Genomic DNA, 19,740 nt, shown 5'->3' with positions numbered 1-19,740 from the left:
ACACAACCTCAGTGAGGATGGAAAACTAACACAACCTCAGGGAGGATGGAAAACTAACAACCTCAGTGAGGATGGAAAACTAACACACAACCTCAGTGAGGATGGAAAACTAACAACCTCAGGGAGGATGGAAAACTAACACACAACCTCAGTGAGGACGGAAAACTAACACAACCTCAGTGAGGATGGAAAACTAGCACAACCTCAGTGAGGATGGAAAACTAACACACAACCTCAGTGAGGATGGAAAACTAACCCAACCTCAGTGAGGATGGAAAACTAACACACAACCTCAGTGAGGATGGAAAACTAACACAACCTCAGTGTGGATGGAAAACTAACACACAACCTCAGTGTGGATGGAAAACTAACAACCTCAGTGTGGATGGAAAACTAACACAACCTCAGTGTGGATGGAAAACTAACACACAACCTCAGTGAGGATGGAAAACTAACACAACCTCAGTGAGGATGGAAAACTAACACAACCTCAGTGAGGATGGAAAACTAACAACCTCAGTGTGGATAGAAAACTAACACAACCTCAGTGTGGATGGAAAACTAACAACCTCAGTGTGGATGGAAAACTAACACAACCTCAGTGTGGATGGAAAACTAACACACAACCTCAGTGTGGATGGAAAACTAACAACCTCAGTGTGGATGGAAAACTAACACAACCTCAGTGTGGATGGAAAACTAACACACAACCTCAGTGAGGATGGAAAACTAACACACAACCTCAGTGAGGATGGAAAACTAACACAACCTCAGTGTGGATGGAAAACTAACACACAACCTCAGTGAGGATGGAAAACTAACCCAACCTCAGTGAGGATGGAAAACTAACACACAACCTCAGTGAGGATGGAAAACTAACACAACCTCAGTGTGGATGGAAAACTAACACACAACCTCAGTGTGGATGGAAAACTAACAACCTCAGTGTGGATGGAAAACTAACACAACCTCAGTGTGGATGGAAAACTAACACACAACCTCAGTGAGGATGGAAAACTAACACACAACCTCAGTGAGGATGGAAAACTAACACACAACCTCAGTGAGGATGGAAAACTAACACACAACCTCAGTGAGGATGGAAAACTAACACAACCTCAGTGAGGATGGAAAACTAACACAACCTCAGTGAGGATGGAAAACTAACACACAACCTCAGTGAGGATGGAAAACTAACACAACCTCAGTGTGGATGGAAAAAAAACACACAACCTCAGTAAGGATGGAAAACTAACACAACCTCAGTGTGGATGGAAAAAAAACACACAACCTCAGTAAGGATGGAAAACTAACACAACCTCAGTGTGGATGGAGAAAAAAAACACACAACCTCAGTAAGGATGGAAAACTAACACACAACCTCAGTGAGGATGGAAAAAAAACACAACCTCAGTAAGGATGGAAAACTAACACAACCTCAGTGAGGATGGAAAACTAACACAACCTCAGTGAGGATGGAAAAAAAACACACAACCTCAGTAAGGATGGAAAACTAACACAACCTCAGTGTGGATGGAGAAAAAAAACACACAACCTCAGTAAGGATGGAAAACTAACACACAACCTCAATGAGGATGGAAAACTAACACACAACCTCAGTGAGGATGGAAAACTAACACAACCTCAGTGTGGATGGAAAAAAAACACACAACCTCAGTAAGGATGGAAAACTAACACAACCTCAGTGAGGATGGAAAACTAACACAACCTCAGTGAGGATGGAAAACAAACACAACCTCAGTGTGGATGGAAAACTAACACACAACCTCAGTAAGGATGGAAAACTAACACACAACCTCAGTAAGGATGGAAAACTAACACAACCTCAGTGTGGATGGAAAAAAAACACAACCTCAGTAAGGATGGAAAACTAACACAACCTCAGTGAGGATGGAAAACTAACACAACCTCAGTGAGGATGGAAAACTAACACAACCTCAGTGAGGATGGAAAACAAACACAACCTCAGTGAGGATGGAAAACTAACAACCTCAGTGTGGATGGAAAACTGACACAACCTCAGGGAGGATGGAAAACTAACAACCTCAGGAAGGATGGAAAACTAACAACCTCAGTGAGGATGGAAAACTAACACACAACCTCAGTGAGGATGGAAAACTAACAACCTCAGTGAGGATGGAAAACTAACACAACCTCAGTGAGGATGGAAAACTAACACACAACCTCATTGAGGATGGAAAACTAACACAACCTCAGTGAGGATGGAAAACAAACACACAACCTCAGTGTGGATGGAAAACTAACACACAACCTCAGTGTGGATGGAAAACTAACACACAACCTCAGTGAGGATGGAAAACTAACACAACCTCAGTGTGGATGGAAAAAAAACACACAACCTCAGTAAGGATGGAAAACTAACACAACTTCAGTGTGGATGGAGAAAAAAAACACACAACCTCAGTAAGGATGGAAAACTAACACAACCTCAGTGTGGATGGAAAAAAAACACACAACCTCAGTAAGGATGGAAAACTAACACAACCTCAGTGAGGATGGAAAACTAACACAACCTCAGTGAGGATGGAAAACTAACAACCTCAGTGTGGATGGAAAACTAACACAACCTCAGTGTGGATGGAAAACTAACAACCTCAGTGTGGATGGAAAACTAACACAACCTCAGTGTGGATGGAAAACTAACACACAACCTCAGTGTGGATGGAAAACTAACAACCTCAGTGTGGATGGAAAACTAACACAACCTCAGTGTGGATGGAAAACTAACACACAACCTCAGTGAGGATGGAAAACTAACACACAACCTCAGTGAGGATGGAAAACTAACACAACCTCAGTGTGGATGGAAAACTAACACACAACCTCAGTGTGGATGGAAAACTAACAACCTCAGTGTGGATGGAAAACTAACACAACCTCAGTGTGGATGGAAAACTAACACACAACCTCAGTGAGGATGGAAAACTAAAACACAACCTCAGTGAGGATGGAAAACTAACAACCTCAGTGAGGATGGAAAACTAACACAACCTCAGTGAGGATGGAAAACTAACACACAACCTCAGTGAGGATGGAAAACTAACACAACCTCAGTGTGGATGGAAAAAAAACACAACCTCAGTAAGGATGGAAAACTAACACAACCTCAGTGAGGATGGAAAACTAACACAACCTCAGTGAGGATGGAAAACAAACACAACCTCAGTGTGGATGGAAAACTAACACACAACCTCAGTGAGGATGGAAAACTAACACAACCTCAGTGTGGATGGAAAACTGACACAACCTCAGGGAGGATGGAAAACTAACAACCTCAGGGAGGATGAAAAACAAACAACCTCAGTGAGGATGGAAAACTAACACAACCTCAGTGAGGATGGAAAACTAACACACAACCTCAGTGAGGATGGAAAACTAACACAACCTCAGGGAGGATGGAAAACTAACAACCTCAGGGAGGATGGAAAACTAACAACCTCAGTGAGGATGGAAAACTAACACACAACCTCAGTGAGGATGGAAAACTAACACAACCTCAGTGAGGATGGAAAACTAACACAACCTCAGTGAGGATGGAAAACTAACACACAACCTCAGTGAGGATGGAAAACTAACACAACCTCAGTGAGGATGGAAAACAAACACACAACCTCAGTGAGGATGGAAAACTAACACAACCTCAGTGAGGATGGAAAACTAACACACAACCTCAGTGAGGATGGAAAACTAACAACCTCAGTGAGGATGGAAAACTAACACAACCTCAGTGAGGATGGAAAACTAACACACAACCTCAGTGAGGATGGAAAACTAACACAACCTCAGTGAGGATGGAAAACTAACACACAACCTCAGTGAGGATGGAAAACTAACACAACCTCAGGGAGGATGGAAAACTAACAACCTCAGTGAGGATGGAAAACTAACACACAACCTCAGTGAGGATGGAAAACTAACACAACCTCAGGGAGGATGGAAAACTAACACACAACCTCAGTGAGGACGGAAAACTAACACACAACCTCAGTGAGGATGGAAAACTAGCACAACCTCAGTGAGGATGGAAAACTAACACACAACCTCAGTGAGGATGGAAAACTAACCCAACCTCAGTGAGGATGGAAAACTAACACACAACCTCAGTGAGGATGGAAAACTAACACAACCTCAGTGTGGATGGAAAACTAACACACAACCTCAGTGTGGATGGAAAACTAACAACCTCAGTGTGGATGGAAAACTAACACAACCTCAGTGTGGATGGAAAACTAACACACAACCTCAGTGAGGATGGAAAACTAACACAACCTCAGTGAGGATGGAAAACTAACACAACCTCAGTGAGGATGGAAAACTAACAACCTCAGTGTGGATGGAAAACTAACACAACCTCAGTGTGGATGGAAAACTAACAACCTCAGTGTGGATGGAAAACTAACACAACCTCAGTGAGGATGGAAAACTAACACAACCTCAGGGAGGATGGAAAACTAACAACCTCAGGGAGGATGGAAAACTAACAACCTCAGTGAGGATGGAAAACTAACACACAACCTCAGTGAGGATGGAAAACTAACACAACCTCAGTGAGGATGGAAAACTAACACAACCTCAGTGAGGATGGAAAACTAACACACAACCTCAGTGAGGATGGAAAACTAACACAACCTCAGTGAGGATGGAAAACAAACACACAACCTCAGTGAGGATGGAAAACTAACACAACCTCAGTGAGGATGGAAAACGAACACACAACCTCAGTGAGGATGGAAAACTAACAACCTCAGTGAGGATGGAAAACTAACACAACCTCAGTGAGGATGGAAAACTAACACACAACCTCAGTGAGGATGGAAAACTAACACAACCTCAGTGAGGATGGAAAACTAACACACAACCTCAGTGAGGATGGAAAACTAACACAACCTCAGGGAGGATGGAAAACTAACAACCTCAGTGAGGATGGAAAACTAACACACAACCTCAGTGAGGATGGAAAACTAACACAACCTCAGGGAGGATGGAAAACTAACACACAACCTCAGTGAGGACGGAAAACTAACACACAACCTCAGTGAGGATGGAAAACTAGCACAACCTCAGTGAGGATGGAAAACTAACACACAACCTCAGTGAGGATGGAAAACTAACCCAACCTCAGTGAGGATGGAAAACTAACACACAACCTCAGTGAGGATGGAAAACTAACACAACCTCAGTGTGGATGGAAAACTAACACACAACCTCAGTGTGGATGGAAAACTAACAACCTCAGTGTGGATGGAAAACTAACACAACCTCAGTGTGGATGGAAAACTAACACACAACCTCAGTGAGGATGGAAAACTAACACAACCTCAGTGAGGATGGAAAACTAACACAACCTCAGTGAGGATGGAAAACTAACAACCTCAGTGTGGATGGAAAACTAACACAACCTCAGTGTGGATGGAAAACTAACAACCTCAGTGTGGATGGAAAACTAACACAACCTCAGTGTGGATGGAAAACTAACACACAACCTCAGTGTGGATGGAAAACTAACAACCTCAGTGTGGATGGAAAACTAACACAACCTCAGTGTGGATGGAAAACTAACACACAACCTCAGTGAGGATGGAAAACTAACACACAACCTCAGTGAGGATGGAAAACTAACACAACCTCAGTGTGGATGGAAAACTAACACACAACCTCAGTGAGGATGGAAAACTAACCCAACCTCAGTGAGGATGGAAAACTAACACACAACCTCAGTGAGGATGGAAAACTAACACAACCTCAGTGTGGATGGAAAACTAACACACAACCTCAGTGTGGATGGAAAACTAACAACCTCAGTGTGGATGGAAAACTAACACAACCTCAGTGTGGATGGAAAACTAACACACAACCTCAGTGAGGATGGAAAACTAACACACAACCTCAGTGAGGATGGAAAACTAACACACAACCTCAGTGAGGATGGAAAACTAACACACAACCTCAGTGAGGATGGAAAACTAACACAACCTCAGTGAGGATGGAAAACTAACACAACCTCAGTGAGGATGGAAAACTAACACACAACCTCAGTGAGGATGGAAAACTAACACAACCTCAGTGTGGATGGAAAAAAAACACACAACCTCAGTAAGGATGGAAAACTAACACAACCTCAGTGTGGATGGAAAAAAAACACACAACCTCAGTAAGGATGGAAAACTAACACAACCTCAGTGTGGATGGAGAAAAAAAACACACAACCTCAGTAAGGATGGAAAACTAACACACAACCTCAGTGAGGATGGAAAAAAAACACACAACCTCAGTAAGGATGGAAAACTAACACAACCTCAGTGAGGATGGAAAACTAACACAACCTCAGTGAGGATGGAAAAAAAACACACAACCTCAGTAAGGATGGAAAACTAACACAACCTCAGTGTGGATGGAGAAAAAAAACACACAACCTCAGTAAGGATGGAAAACTAACACACAACCTCAATGAGGATGGAAAACTAACACACAACCTCAGTGAGGATGGAAAACTAACACAACCTCAGTGTGGATGGAAAAAAAACACACAACCTCAGTAAGGATGGAAAACTAACACAACCTCAGTGAGGATGGAAAACTAACACAACCTCAGTGAGGATGGAAAACAAACACAACCTCAGTGTGGATGGAAAACTAACACACAACCTCAGTAAGGATGGAAAACTAACACACAACCTCAGTAAGGATGGAAAACTAACACAACCTCAGTGTGGATGGAAAAAAAACACACAACCTCAGTAAGGATGGAAAACTAACACAACCTCAGTGAGGATGGAAAACTAACACAACCTCAGTGAGGATGGAAAACTAACACAACCTCAGTGAGGATGGAAAACAAACACAACCTCAGTGAGGATGGAAAACTAACACAACCTCAGTGTGGATGGAAAACTGACACAACCTCAGGGAGGATGGAAAACTAACAACCTCAGGAAGGATGGAAAACTAACAACCTCAGTGAGGATGGAAAACTAACACACAACCTCAGTGAGGATGGAAAACTAACACAACCTCAGTGAGGATGGAAAACTAACACAACCTCAGTGAGGATGGAAAACTAACACACAACCTCATTGAGGATGGAAAACTAACACAACCTCAGTGAGGATGGAAAACAAACACACAACCTCAGTGTGGATGGAAAACTAACACACAACCTCAGTGTGGATGGAAAACTAACACACAACCTCAGTGAGGATGGAAAACTAACACAACCTCAGTGTGGATGGAAAAAAAACACACAACCTCAGTAAGGATGGAAAACTAACACAACTTCAGTGTGGATGGAGAAAAAAAACACACAACCTCAGTAAGGATAGAAAACTAACACACAACCTCAGTGAGGATGGAAAAAAAACACACAACCTCAGTAAGGATGGAAAACTAACACAACCTCAGTGAGGATGGAAAACTAACACAACCTCAGTGAGGATGGAAAAAAAACACAACCTCAGTAAGGATGGAAAACTAACACAACCTCAGTGTGGATGGAGAAAAAAAACACACAACCTCAGTAAGGATGGAAAACTAACACACAACCTCAGTGAGGATGGAAAACAAACACAACCTCAGTGTGGATGGAAAACTAACACACAACCTCAGTAAGGATGGAAAACTAACACACAACCTCAGTAAGGATGGAAAACTAACACAACCTCAGTGTGGATGGAAAAAAACACACAACCTCAGTAAGGATGGAAAACTAACACAACCTCAGTGAGGATGGAAAACTAACACAACCTCAGTGAGGATGGAAAACTAACACAACCTCAGTGAGGATGGAAAACAAACACAACCTCAGTGAGGATGGAAAACTAACACAACCTCAGTGTGGATGGAAAACTGACACAACCTCAGGGAGGATGGAAAACTAACAACCTCAGGAAGGATGGAAAACTAACAACCTCAGTGAGGATGGAAAACTAACACACAACCTCAGTGAGGATGGAAAACTAACACAACCTCAGTGAGGATGGAAAACTAACACAACCTCAGTGAGGATGGAAAACTAACACACAACCTCATTGAGGATGGAAAACTAACACAACCTCAGTGAGGATGGAAAACAAACACACAACCTCAGTGTGGATGGAAAACTAACACAACCTCAGTGTGGATGGAAAACTAACACACAACCTCAGTGAGGATGGAAAACTAACACAACCTCAGTGTGGATGGAAAAAAAACACACAACCTCAGTAAGGATGGAAAACTAACACAACTTCAGTGTGGATGGAGAAAAAAAACACACAACCTCAGTAAGGATGGAAAACTAACACACAACCTCAGTGAGGATGGAAAAAAAACACACAACCTCAGTAAGGATGGAAAACTAACACAACCTCAGTGAGGATGGAAAACTAACACAACCTCAGTGAGGATGGAAAAAAAACACAACCTCAGTAAGGATGGAAAACTAACACACAACCTCAATGAGGATGGAAAACTAACACACAACCTCAGTGAGGATGGAAAAAAAACACACAACCTCAGTAAGGATGGAAAACTAACACAACCTCAGTGAGGATGGAAAACTAACACAACCTCAGTGTGGATGGAAAAAAAACACACAACCTCAGTAAGGATGGAAAACTAACACAACCTCAGTGAGGATGGAAAACTAACACAACCTCAGTGAGGATGGAAAACAAACACAACCTCAGTGTGGATGGAAAACTAACACACAACCTCAGTAAGGATGGAAAACTAACACAACCTCAGTGTGGATGGAAAAAAAACACACAACCTCAGTAAGGATGGAAAACTAACACAACCTCAGTGAGGATGGAAAACTAACACAACCTCAGTGAGGATGGAAAACAAACACAACCTCAGTGTGGATGGAAAACTAACACACAACCTCAGTGAGGATGGAAAACTAACACAACCTCAGTGAGGATGGAAAACTAACACAACCTCAGTGTGGATGGAAAACTGACACAACCTCAGGGAGGATGGAAAACTAACAACCTCAGGGAGGATGGAAAACTAACAACCTCAGTGAGGATGGAAAACTAACACACAACCTCAGTGAGGATGGAAAACTAACACACAACCTCAGTGAGGATGGAAAACTAACACAACCTCAGGGAGGATGGAAAACTAACAACCTCAGTGAGGATGGAAAACTAACACACAACCTCAGTGAGGATGGAAAACTAACACAACCTCAGTGAGGATGGAAAACTAACACACAACCTCAGTGAGGATGGAAAACTAACACAACCTCAGTGAGGATGGAAAACAAACACACAACCTCAGTGTGGATGGAAAACTAACACACAACCTCAGTGTGGATGGAAAACTAACAACCTCAGTGTGGATGGAAAACTAACACACAACCTCAGTGAGGATGGAAAACTAACACACAACCTCAGTGAGGATGGAAAACTAACACAACCTCAGGGAGGATGGAAAACTAACACAACCTCAGTGAGGATGGAAAACTAGCACAACCTCAGTGAGGATGGAAAACTAACACACAACCTCAGTGAGGATGGAAAACTAACCCAACCTCAGTGAGGATGGAAAACTAACACACAACCTCAGTGAGGATGGAAAACTAACACAACCTCAGTGTGGATGGAAAACTAACACACAACCTCAGTGTGGATGGAAAACTAACAACCTCAGTGTGGATGGAAAACTAACACAACCTCAGTGTGGATGGAAAACTAACACACAACCTCAGTGAGGATGGAAAACTAACACAACCTCAGTGAGGATGGAAAACTAACACAACCTCAGTGAGGATGGAAAACTAACAACCTCAGTGTGGATGGAAAACTAACACAACCTCAGTGTGGATGGAAAACTAACAACCTCAGTGTGGATGGAAAACTAACACAACCTCAGTGTGGATGGAAAACTAACACACAACCTCAGTGTGGATGGAAAACTAACAACCTCAGTGTGGATGGAAAACTAACACAACCTCAGTGTGGATGGAAAACTAACACACAACCTCAGTGAGGATGGAAAACTAACACACAACCTCAGTGAGGATGGAAAACTAACACAACCTCAGTGTGGATGGAAAACTAACACACAACCTCAGTGAGGATGGAAAACTAACCCAACCTCAGTGAGGATGGAAAACTAACACACAACCTCAGTGAGGATGAAAAACTAACACAACCTCAGTGTGGATGGAAAACTAACACACAACCTCAGTGTGGATGGAAAACTAACAACCTCAGTGTGGATGGAAAACTAACACAACCTCAGTGTGGATGGAAAACTAACACACAACCTCAGTGAGGATGGAAAACTAACACACAACCTCAGTGAGGATGGAAAACTAACACACAACCTCAGTGAGGATGGAAAACTAACACACAACCTCAGTGAGGATGGAAAACTAACACAACCTCAGTGAGGATGGAAAACTAACACAACCTCAGTGAGGATGGAAAACTAACACACAACCTCAGTGAGGATGGAAAACTAACACAACCTCAGTGTGGATGGAAAAAAAACACACAACCTCAGTAAGGATGGAAAACTAACACAACCTCAGTGTGGATGGAAAAAAAACACACAACCTCAGTAAGGATGGAAAACTAACACAACCTCAGTGTGGATGGAGAAAAAAAACACACAACCTCAGTAAGGATGGAAAACTAACACACAACCTCAGTGAGGATGGAAAAAAAACACACAACCTCAGTAAGGATGGAAAACTAACACAACCTCAGTGAGGATGGAAAACTAACACAACCTCAGTGAGGATGGAAAAAAAACACACAACCTCAGTAAGGATGGAAAACTAACACAACCTCAGTGTGGATGGAGAAAAAAAACACACAACCTCAGTAAGGATGGAAAACTAACACACAACCTCAATGAGGATGGAAAACTAACACACAACCTCAGTGAGGATGGAAAACTAACACAACCTCAGTGTGGATGGAAAAAAAACACACAACCTCAGTAAGGATGGAAAACTAACACAACCTCAGTGAGGATGGAAAACTAACACAACCTCAGTGAGGATGGAAAACAAACACAACCTCAGTGTGGATGGAAAACTAACACACAACCTCAGTAAGGATGGAAAACTAACACACAACCTCAGTAAGGATGGAAAACTAACACAACCTCAGTGTGGATGGAAAAAAAACACACAACCTCAGTAAGGATGGAAAACTAACACAACCTCAGTGAGGATGGAAAACTAACACAACCTCAGTGAGGATGGAAAACTAACACAACCTCAGTGAGGATGGAAAACAAACACAACCTCAGTGAGGATGGAAAACTAACACAACCTCAGTGTGGATGGAAAACTGACACAACCTCAGGGAGGATGGAAAACTAACAACCTCAGGAAGGATGGAAAACTAACAACCTCAGTGAGGATGGAAAACTAACACACAACCTCAGTGAGGATGGAAAACTAACACAACCTCAGTGAGGATGGAAAACTAACACAACCTCAGTGAGGATGGAAAACTAACACACAACCTCATTGAGGATGGAAAACTAACACAACCTCAGTGAGGATGGAAAACAAACACACAACCTCAGTGTGGATGGAAAACTAACACACAACCTCAGTGTGGATGGAAAACTAACACACAACCTCAGTGAGGATGGAAAACTAACACAACCTCAGTGTGGATGGAAAAAAAACACACAACCTCAGTAAGGATGGAAAACTAACACAACTTCAGTGTGGATGGAGAAAAAAAACACACAACCTCAGTAAGGATGGAAAACTAACACACAACCTCAGTGAGGATGGAAAAAAAACACACAACCTCAGTAAGGATGGAAAACTAACACAACCTCAGTGAGGATGGAAAACTAACACAACCTCAGTGAGGATGGAAAAAAAACACAACCTCAGTAAGGATGGAAAACTAACACAACCTCAGTGTGGATGGAGAAAAAAAACACACAACCTCAGTAAGGATGGAAAACTAACACACAACCTCAGTGAGGATGGAAAACAAACACAACCTCAGTGTGGATGGAAAACTAACACACAACCTCAGTAAGGATGGAAAACTAACACACAACCTCAGTAAGGATGGAAAACTAACACAACCTCAGTGTGGATGGAAAAAAAACACACAACCTCAGTAAGGATGGAAAACTAACACAACCTCAGTGAGGATGGAAAACTAACACAACCTCAGTGAGGATGGAAAACTAACACAACCTCAGTGAGGATGGAAAACAAACACAACCTCAGTGAGGATGGAAAACTAACACAACCTCAGTGTGGATGGAAAACTGACACAACCTCAGGGAGGATGGAAAACTAACAACCTCAGGAAGGATGGAAAACTAACAACCTCAGTGAGGATGGAAAACTAACACACAACCTCAGTGAGGATGGAAAACTAACACAACCTCAGTGAGGATGGAAAACTAACACAACCTCAGTGAGGATGGAAAACTAACACACAACCTCATTGAGGATGGAAAACTAACACAACCTCAGTGAGGATGGAAAACAAACACACAACCTCAGTGTGGATGGAAAACTAACACACAACCTCAGTGTGGATGGAAAACTAACACACAACCTCAGTGAGGATGGAAAACTAACACAACCTCAGTGTGGATGGAAAAAAAACACACAACCTCAGTAAGGATGGAAAACTAACACAACTTCAGTGTGGATGGAGAAAAAAAACACACAACCTCAGTAAGGATGGAAAACTAACACACAACCTCAGTGAGGATGGAAAAAAAACACACAACCTCAGTAAGGATGGAAAACTAACACAACCTCAGTGAGGATGGAAAACTAACACAACCTCAGTGAGAATGGAAAAAAAACACAACCTCAGTAAGGATGGAAAACTAACACACAACCTCAATGAGGATGGAAAACTAACACACAACCTCAGTGAGGATGGAAAAAAAACACACAACCTCAGTAAGGATGGAAAACTAACACAACCTCAGTGAGGATGGAAAACTAACACAACCTCAGTGTGGATGGAAAAAAAACACACAACCTCAGTAAGGATGGAAAACTAACACAACCTCAGTGAGGATGGAAAACTAACACAACCTCAGTGAGGATGGAAAACTAACACAACCTCAGTGAGGATGGAAAACAAACACAACCTCAGTGTGGATGGAAAACTAACACACAACCTCAGTAAGGATGGAAAACTAACACACAACCTCAGTAAGGATGGAAAACTAACACAACCTCAGTGTGGATGGAAAAAAAACACACAACCTCAGTAAGGATGGAAAACTAACACAACCTCAGTGAGGATGGAAAACTAACACAACCTCAGTGAGGATGGAAAACAAACACAACCTCAGTGTGGATGGAAAACTAACACACAACCTCAGTGAGGATGGAAAACTAACACAACCTCAGTGAGGATGGAAAACTAACACAACCTCAGTGTGGATGGAAAACTGACACAACCTCAGGGAGGATGGAAAACTAACAACCTCAGGGAGGATGGAAAACTAACAACCTCAGTGAGGATGGAAAACTAACACACAACCTCAGTGAGGATGGAAAACTAACACACAACCTCAGTGAGGATGGAAAACTAACACAACCTCAGGGAGGATGGAAAACTAACAACCTCAGTGAGGATGGAAAACTAACACACAACCTCAGTGAGGATGGAAAACTAACACAACCTCAGTGAGGATGGAAAACTAACACACAACCTCAGTGAGGATGGAAAACTAACACAACCTCAGTGAGGATGGAAAACAAACACACAACCTCAGTGTGGATGGAAAACTAACACACAACCTCAGTGTGGATGGAAAACTAACAACCTCAGTGTGGATGGAAAACTAACACACAACCTCAGTGAGGATGGAAAACTAACACACAACCTCAGTGAGGATGGAAAACTAACACAACCTCAGGGAGGATGGAAAACTAACACACAACCTCAGTGAGGATGGAAAACTAACACAACCTCAGTGAGGATGGAAAACTAACACACAACCTCAGTGAGGATGGAAAACTAACACAACCTCAGTGAGGATGGAAAACTAACACAACCTCAGTGAGGATGGAAAACTAACACACAACCTCAGTGTGGATGGAAAACTAACACAACCTCAGTGAGGATGGAAAACTAACACAACCTCAGTGAGGATGGAAAACTAACACAACCTCAGTGAGGATGGAAAACTAACACAACACTAGTCAGACACACTGGGGGGCAGGTGATGTGTTCAGCTGGTTGCATTCTGCAGCCTCACCACCAGGTGTCCCTGATTTCTGCAGGTCAGGTGGATGTTCCTACCTTTGCTGTTCAGACGTCCCAGGAAGCTCTCCAACTTGTCCAGTTTCTTGTCTGACTCCATGTCGGCTCGGGCCTCCAGTTCTGCACATTAAATCATTCCGTTTTAAAAACCACTGAAACATTTCACATTCAACTACAGTTAACTACTAAAAAAACAAACGCCATTCAGTCCATCTTCTGTTTGTTATTATGTACTTAAATTATCAATCTAATAACTGTTTCTGTTGATCATTTACACTAAATAACATAAAAGTCAATGTGTTTCTGTTTAACAGGTAACGTGTCTGGTTTATAAAACGCTGACAGAGGTTTCTGGATCTGAGCTGGTGATAAAGATGATGATGATGATGATGATGATGGTGATGGAGACATGTCTCACCCTCTGGTGGTTTGCTGACAGCAGGAATGTTGCTCTTCAGTTTGGTGGCGACGGGTGACAGCACGGGGCTGATGATGGAGGAGGAGGCTGCGAGGCCTGCAGGTGGACACACACACAACATCACACACAACATCACACACACACACACACACACACAACATCACACACAACATCACACACAACATCACACACACACACACACACACACACACACACACACACACACACACACACACACACACACACAACATCACACACAACATCACACACACACACACACACACACACACACAACATCACACATAACATCACACACACACACACACACACACACACACACACACACACACAACATCACACATAACATCACACACACACACACACACACACACACACACACACACACACACACACACACACTCTGTCTGCAGCCGTAGGAGTCAATCAGTGTTTATGATGAATCATTTCTACATTTCACTTCATGATCACGTGTTTTATCTCCTTTCAAAGTGAAGCAGTGAACGACAGCAGCAGAGGAAGTTTGGCTAACGACCAGAAGATGATGTCATGTGACCTGAACTGTTTCTTAGCAACAGGTGGAGGAGGAGAGGATGCTGAGCAGCTGGGATGGAGATCATTTGCGTGTGAACGTTAGTGTGTTGAGGAGCTGCACCTTTGTGGACCATGCGTGCAGCCACTGTGTACTGGGTGGAGTCATTGGCTGCTCCCCTGCCCTTCGTCTTCCAGGCGTCCTCCCGCGTAGAGATCATCTGTTTCCTCTCCTCGATGGTCATCTGGGCCTCGACGTCCTCGTCCGTCTTCTGCAGAGACACCGCGAGATTAGACACCGTCACATCATGACAGATGATATGTTAAAGTCCTGCGTGCAGAGCGATGAACTTGACTGTCAGCTTCACTTTCAGCCCCGTTAAGACTTTAAATCATAAAACAAGTCCATGGATTAAAACTCCATCACCGCTCTGTCCTTCAGGAGAATTCAGTCATGTAGCAGCAAACCGAGCAGAGAGAAAAGGACGGGATGCATTCAGACATGCTCGGAGGACTCCATCCCTCTAAAGAAGTGAAGGCTTCATAGCGTACGTGCTGCTGCTGCAGCCAGCAGGCCTTACCTCACTGGGATGCTCTATATACTGACAGTGTTGGCCGAGGGAGATGGGAGGAGAGTAGGTGGAAGAGAACACGGGTTCCTGAGGATGGAGAGGTGGAGCAAAGGGTGAACGAGAGGAGAGGAGGGGAAAGCAGATGAAGGAAGACGAAGATGCAAAGGAGGGAAACCGGGAGGCCGGAGACGCAACACAAATCTCCTATTTATATCTACAGCTCATTGTTCAAACATGTTGGACTCTTTCAAACAGTAAAAAGTCCCAACAAAGCCTCCAAACAGCATCTATTATTTCTATTATTTTATCTTCTCACATGGTTTCATTCAACTTATTTTAAAGGACTAAAGAGTTCAAACAACCCAGAATTTAACAGGAAAGAAGCCGTGTTAATAATAAATATGAAATCATGCAGGGTTTTAAGAAGCACTGCATTCTTTTAGAAACTGAGTACAGAGCAGATTCAGGAGGAACAGCCTCACGCAACACTCAGACAGCGCTGTGATTGGACGACACAAATGCCACTCCAAGCTGATTGGCTGAGGGCTGTCTTACCCACAGCTGCTCAGACAGGGACACGGAGGAGCAGTCCTGAGAGACCACCGCGTCCTCCTGAAGGGTTAAACAGAGGGAAGGGGTCCATCAGAGGTGGGTGGTGGGGGAGGAGGGTTGGGGGGGGTGGTCATTGTTTCTAATGGGTTTAGTGGTGAGACCGCCAGGAGGATCACAGTCCAGCGTTTAAAGCAGGCGGTGTCCCCCGCAGAATACTAAACTGTTTGTATTTACAGACTGATGTTTGTATCTACAGACTGATGTTTGTGTTTACAGACTGATGTTTGTATTTACAGACTGATGTTTGTATCTACAGACTGATGTTTGTATTTACAGACTGATGTTTGTATTTACAGACTGATGTTTGTATCTACAGATTGATGTTTGTGTTTACAGACTGATGTTTGTATTTACAGACTGATGTTTGTATCTACAGACTGATGTTTGTGTTTACAGACTGATGTTTGTATCTACAGACTGATGTTTGTATCTACAGACAGATGTTTGTGTTTACAGACTGATGTTTGTATCTACAGACTGATGTTTGTATCCACAGACTGATGTTTGTATGATGTTTGTATTTACAGACTGATGTTTGTATTTACAGACTGATGTTTGTATCTACAGATTGATGTTTGTATTTACAGACTGATGTTTGTATTTACAGACTGATGTTTGTATGATGTTTGTATTTACAGACAGATGTTTGTATTTACAGACTGATGTTTGTATCTACAGACTGATGTTTGTATCTACAGATTGATGTTTGTATTTACAGACTGATGTTTGTATTTACAGACTGATGTTTGTATCTACAGATTGATGTTTGTATTTACAGACTGATGTTTGTATTTACAGACTGATGTTTGTATCTACAGACTGATGTTTGTATTTACAGACTGATGTTTGTATCTACAGATTGATGTTTGTATTTACAGACTGATGTTTGTATTTACAGACAGATGTTTGTATTTACAGACTGATGTTTGTATTTACAGACTGATGTTTGTATTTACAGACTGATGTTTGTATCTACAGACTGTTGTTTGTATTTACAGACTGATGTTTGTATTTACAGACTGATGTTTGTGTTTACAGGCTGATGTTTGTATCTACAGACTGATGTTTGTATGATGTTTGTATTTACAGACAGATGTTTGTATTTACAGACTGATGTTTGTATTTACAGACTGATGTTTGTATCTACAGACTGATGTTTGTATCTATAGACAGATGTTTGTGTTTACAGACTGATGTTTGTATCTACAGATTGATGTTTGTATTTACAGACTGATGTTTGTATCTACAGACTGATGTTTGTATCTACAGACTGATGTTTGTATCTACAGACTGATGTTTGTATGATGTTTGTATTTACAGACTGATGTTTGTATTTACAGACTGATGTTTGTATCTACAGACTGATGTTTGTATCTACAGGCTGATGTTTGTATGATGTTTGTATTTACAGACTGATGTTTGTATTTACAGACTGATGTTTGTATTTACAGACTGTTGTTTGTATCTACAGACTGATGTTTGTATCTACAGACTGATGTTTGTATCTACAGACTGATGTTTGTATCTACAAATTGATGTTTGTATTTACAGGCTGATGTTTGTATGATGTTTGTATTTACAGACAGATGTTTGGATTTACAGACTGATGTTTGTATCTACAGACTGATGTTTGTATCTACAGATTGATGTTTGTATTTACAGACTGATGCAGGATTATTGATCCGATTGATAGTTAAGGACTGAACCTTCTCTCCGTGGCGTTATGGTCGTCATGGTGATGGTTATGTGAGTGATCGGTATGACTGGACTGACCTTCTGGTCGCTCTGCTCCGTCTCCCACTGCTGCTGCTCGCCGGATGCCTCTTTCACCACTTCCTGTTTCTTATTGATCCGGTTTTTCCAGTCTTCCTCGCCGCTCTTCTTCAGCAGAGCCACCCTGACAGGAGACATCATTTATTTAATCTACGAAGACTTGAAAGTCAAAATAAAAACATCGTCCAGGACTGTAAAAGCAGGTCAGACTGGAGCTGCTCGGTCTGCAGAGATGCAGGAGGAGACAGAGGAGGAGATAGAGGAGGAGACAGAGGACTCACCTCTCCCTAATGGACATCTGTTTGGAAGACATGCCGTCAGACAGTCCGTCCCCGTCCTCGCTGGGGGACAGACGGTCTCCAGAGTGGACGACGCTGTGCGGGCTGAAGTCCTTGCTGTGGTCCAGTGGGAGGGACCGGGACTTGACAAGGGCCTGGGGGAAGGACTGAGGTTTGGGGGGAGTCTGAGGGGGGATCTGGGGGGAGGACTGAGGTTTGGGGGGAGTCTGAGGGGGGATCTGGGGGGAGGACTGAGGTTTGGGGGGAGTCTGAGGGGGGATCTGGGGGGAGGACTGAGGTTTGGGGGGAGTCTGGGGGGGGATCTGGGGGGAGGACTGAGATTTGGGGGGAGTCTGGGGGGCGATCTGGGGGGCCGTCTGCAGGTAGGGTTTGGGGAGGGGCTGGACAAAGACCTGAGGTCTGGGCGGGGCCTGCAGGGAGTGGGTGAAGGGTTTGGAGAAGGTGGGCGGGGCCTGTGAGTGGGGCTGGATGTAGGATGGAGGTTTGGGCTGCGTCGGGGGAGGGGCCAGCTGAGTGTCAGGTTTAGGGAGAGTCTGAGGAGGCGGCTGGACGCCGGAGACATGAGACACTGTCCTGGAGGAGACTTTAGCAACCAGAGGCCTCAGAGGGGACAGATGTTCTGAAGACAGGAAGAGAAGAACAGTTTTGAGAGACATGATTGACATCTCATCAGAGACATGAAACCAAAAACATAACGAGTGTTTTTAATGCAACAGATGACCATATTTCTATCTTCTCTCTGATTGGTCAGACGGAAGCTGCTCTGCTGAGAGTTTCTGATGCTGTGATGAAGACTGCAGTTACACAATTAATATCTATATTAAATCCTAATAAGATCTGATGGACGATCCACAGACAGACTGACAGACAGAGAGACAGGCAGAGAGACAGGCAGAGAGACAGGCAGACAGACAGGCAGGCAGGCAGACAGAGAGACAGGCAGAGAGACAGGCAGGCATGCAGGCAGACAGACAGACAGGCAGAGAGACAGGCAGACAGACAGGCAGACAGACACACAGGCAGGCAGGCAGGCAGGCGTCCATTGTGTCCTCTCTGTCCTCTACCTGCTATATTTAACATCTCTCAATGAGATAAAACAGGTCAGGTCCATTTCACTGTGCTCAGCTGACCCACATCCGTAAAGTGGTGCCGAGGGCCCGTGGCCCCTAAAGGGGCCATGACAGGGAGCTGGTCGGTCCACAGGACAAAGGGCGCAGCAAGGTGAAATATGCTAATTAGATGCAGGCGGAGACACCAAGTCAAAC

At 43.3% G+C, this 19,740-nt stretch overlaps 1 protein-coding gene across 7 annotated transcripts in view; it reads right to left on the bottom strand.

The window, feature by feature from the left end:
* The window catches only part of svilb (supervillin b), a 68,675-nt gene that overhangs the window by 22,941 nt on the left and 25,994 nt on the right, over positions 1–19,740 (bottom strand). For 6 of the 7 annotated variants that reach the window (XM_069178043.1, XM_069178070.1, XM_069178061.1 and 3 more), the window contains 7 exons: positions 18,458–19,094; positions 18,177–18,300; positions 16,347–16,403; positions 15,801–15,878; positions 15,344–15,491; positions 14,671–14,766; positions 14,292–14,372 (listed from right to left, as the gene is read on the bottom strand). In XM_069178043.1, the coding sequence (XP_069034144.1) occupies positions 14,292–14,372; positions 14,671–14,766; positions 15,344–15,491; positions 15,801–15,878; positions 16,347–16,403; positions 18,177–18,300; positions 18,458–19,094 (1,221 nt within the window). The remainder of the gene's footprint in view (positions 1–14,291; positions 14,373–14,670; positions 14,767–15,343; positions 15,492–15,800; positions 15,879–16,346; positions 16,404–18,176; positions 18,301–18,457; positions 19,095–19,740) is intronic. The other variant, XM_069178096.1, reaches the window with a different exon arrangement.

This window comes from Embiotoca jacksoni, unplaced genomic scaffold (assembly GCF_022577435.1).
Source record: "Embiotoca jacksoni isolate LCO1_2020_lvr unplaced genomic scaffold, fEmbJac1.0.p SCAF_109, whole genome shotgun sequence".
Classification (NCBI taxonomy): Eukaryota; Metazoa; Chordata; class Actinopteri; family Embiotocidae; genus Embiotoca; species Embiotoca jacksoni.
Note: the sequence above shows the minus strand (reverse complement) of the source record. Positions and strands in the feature narration are given on the sequence as shown.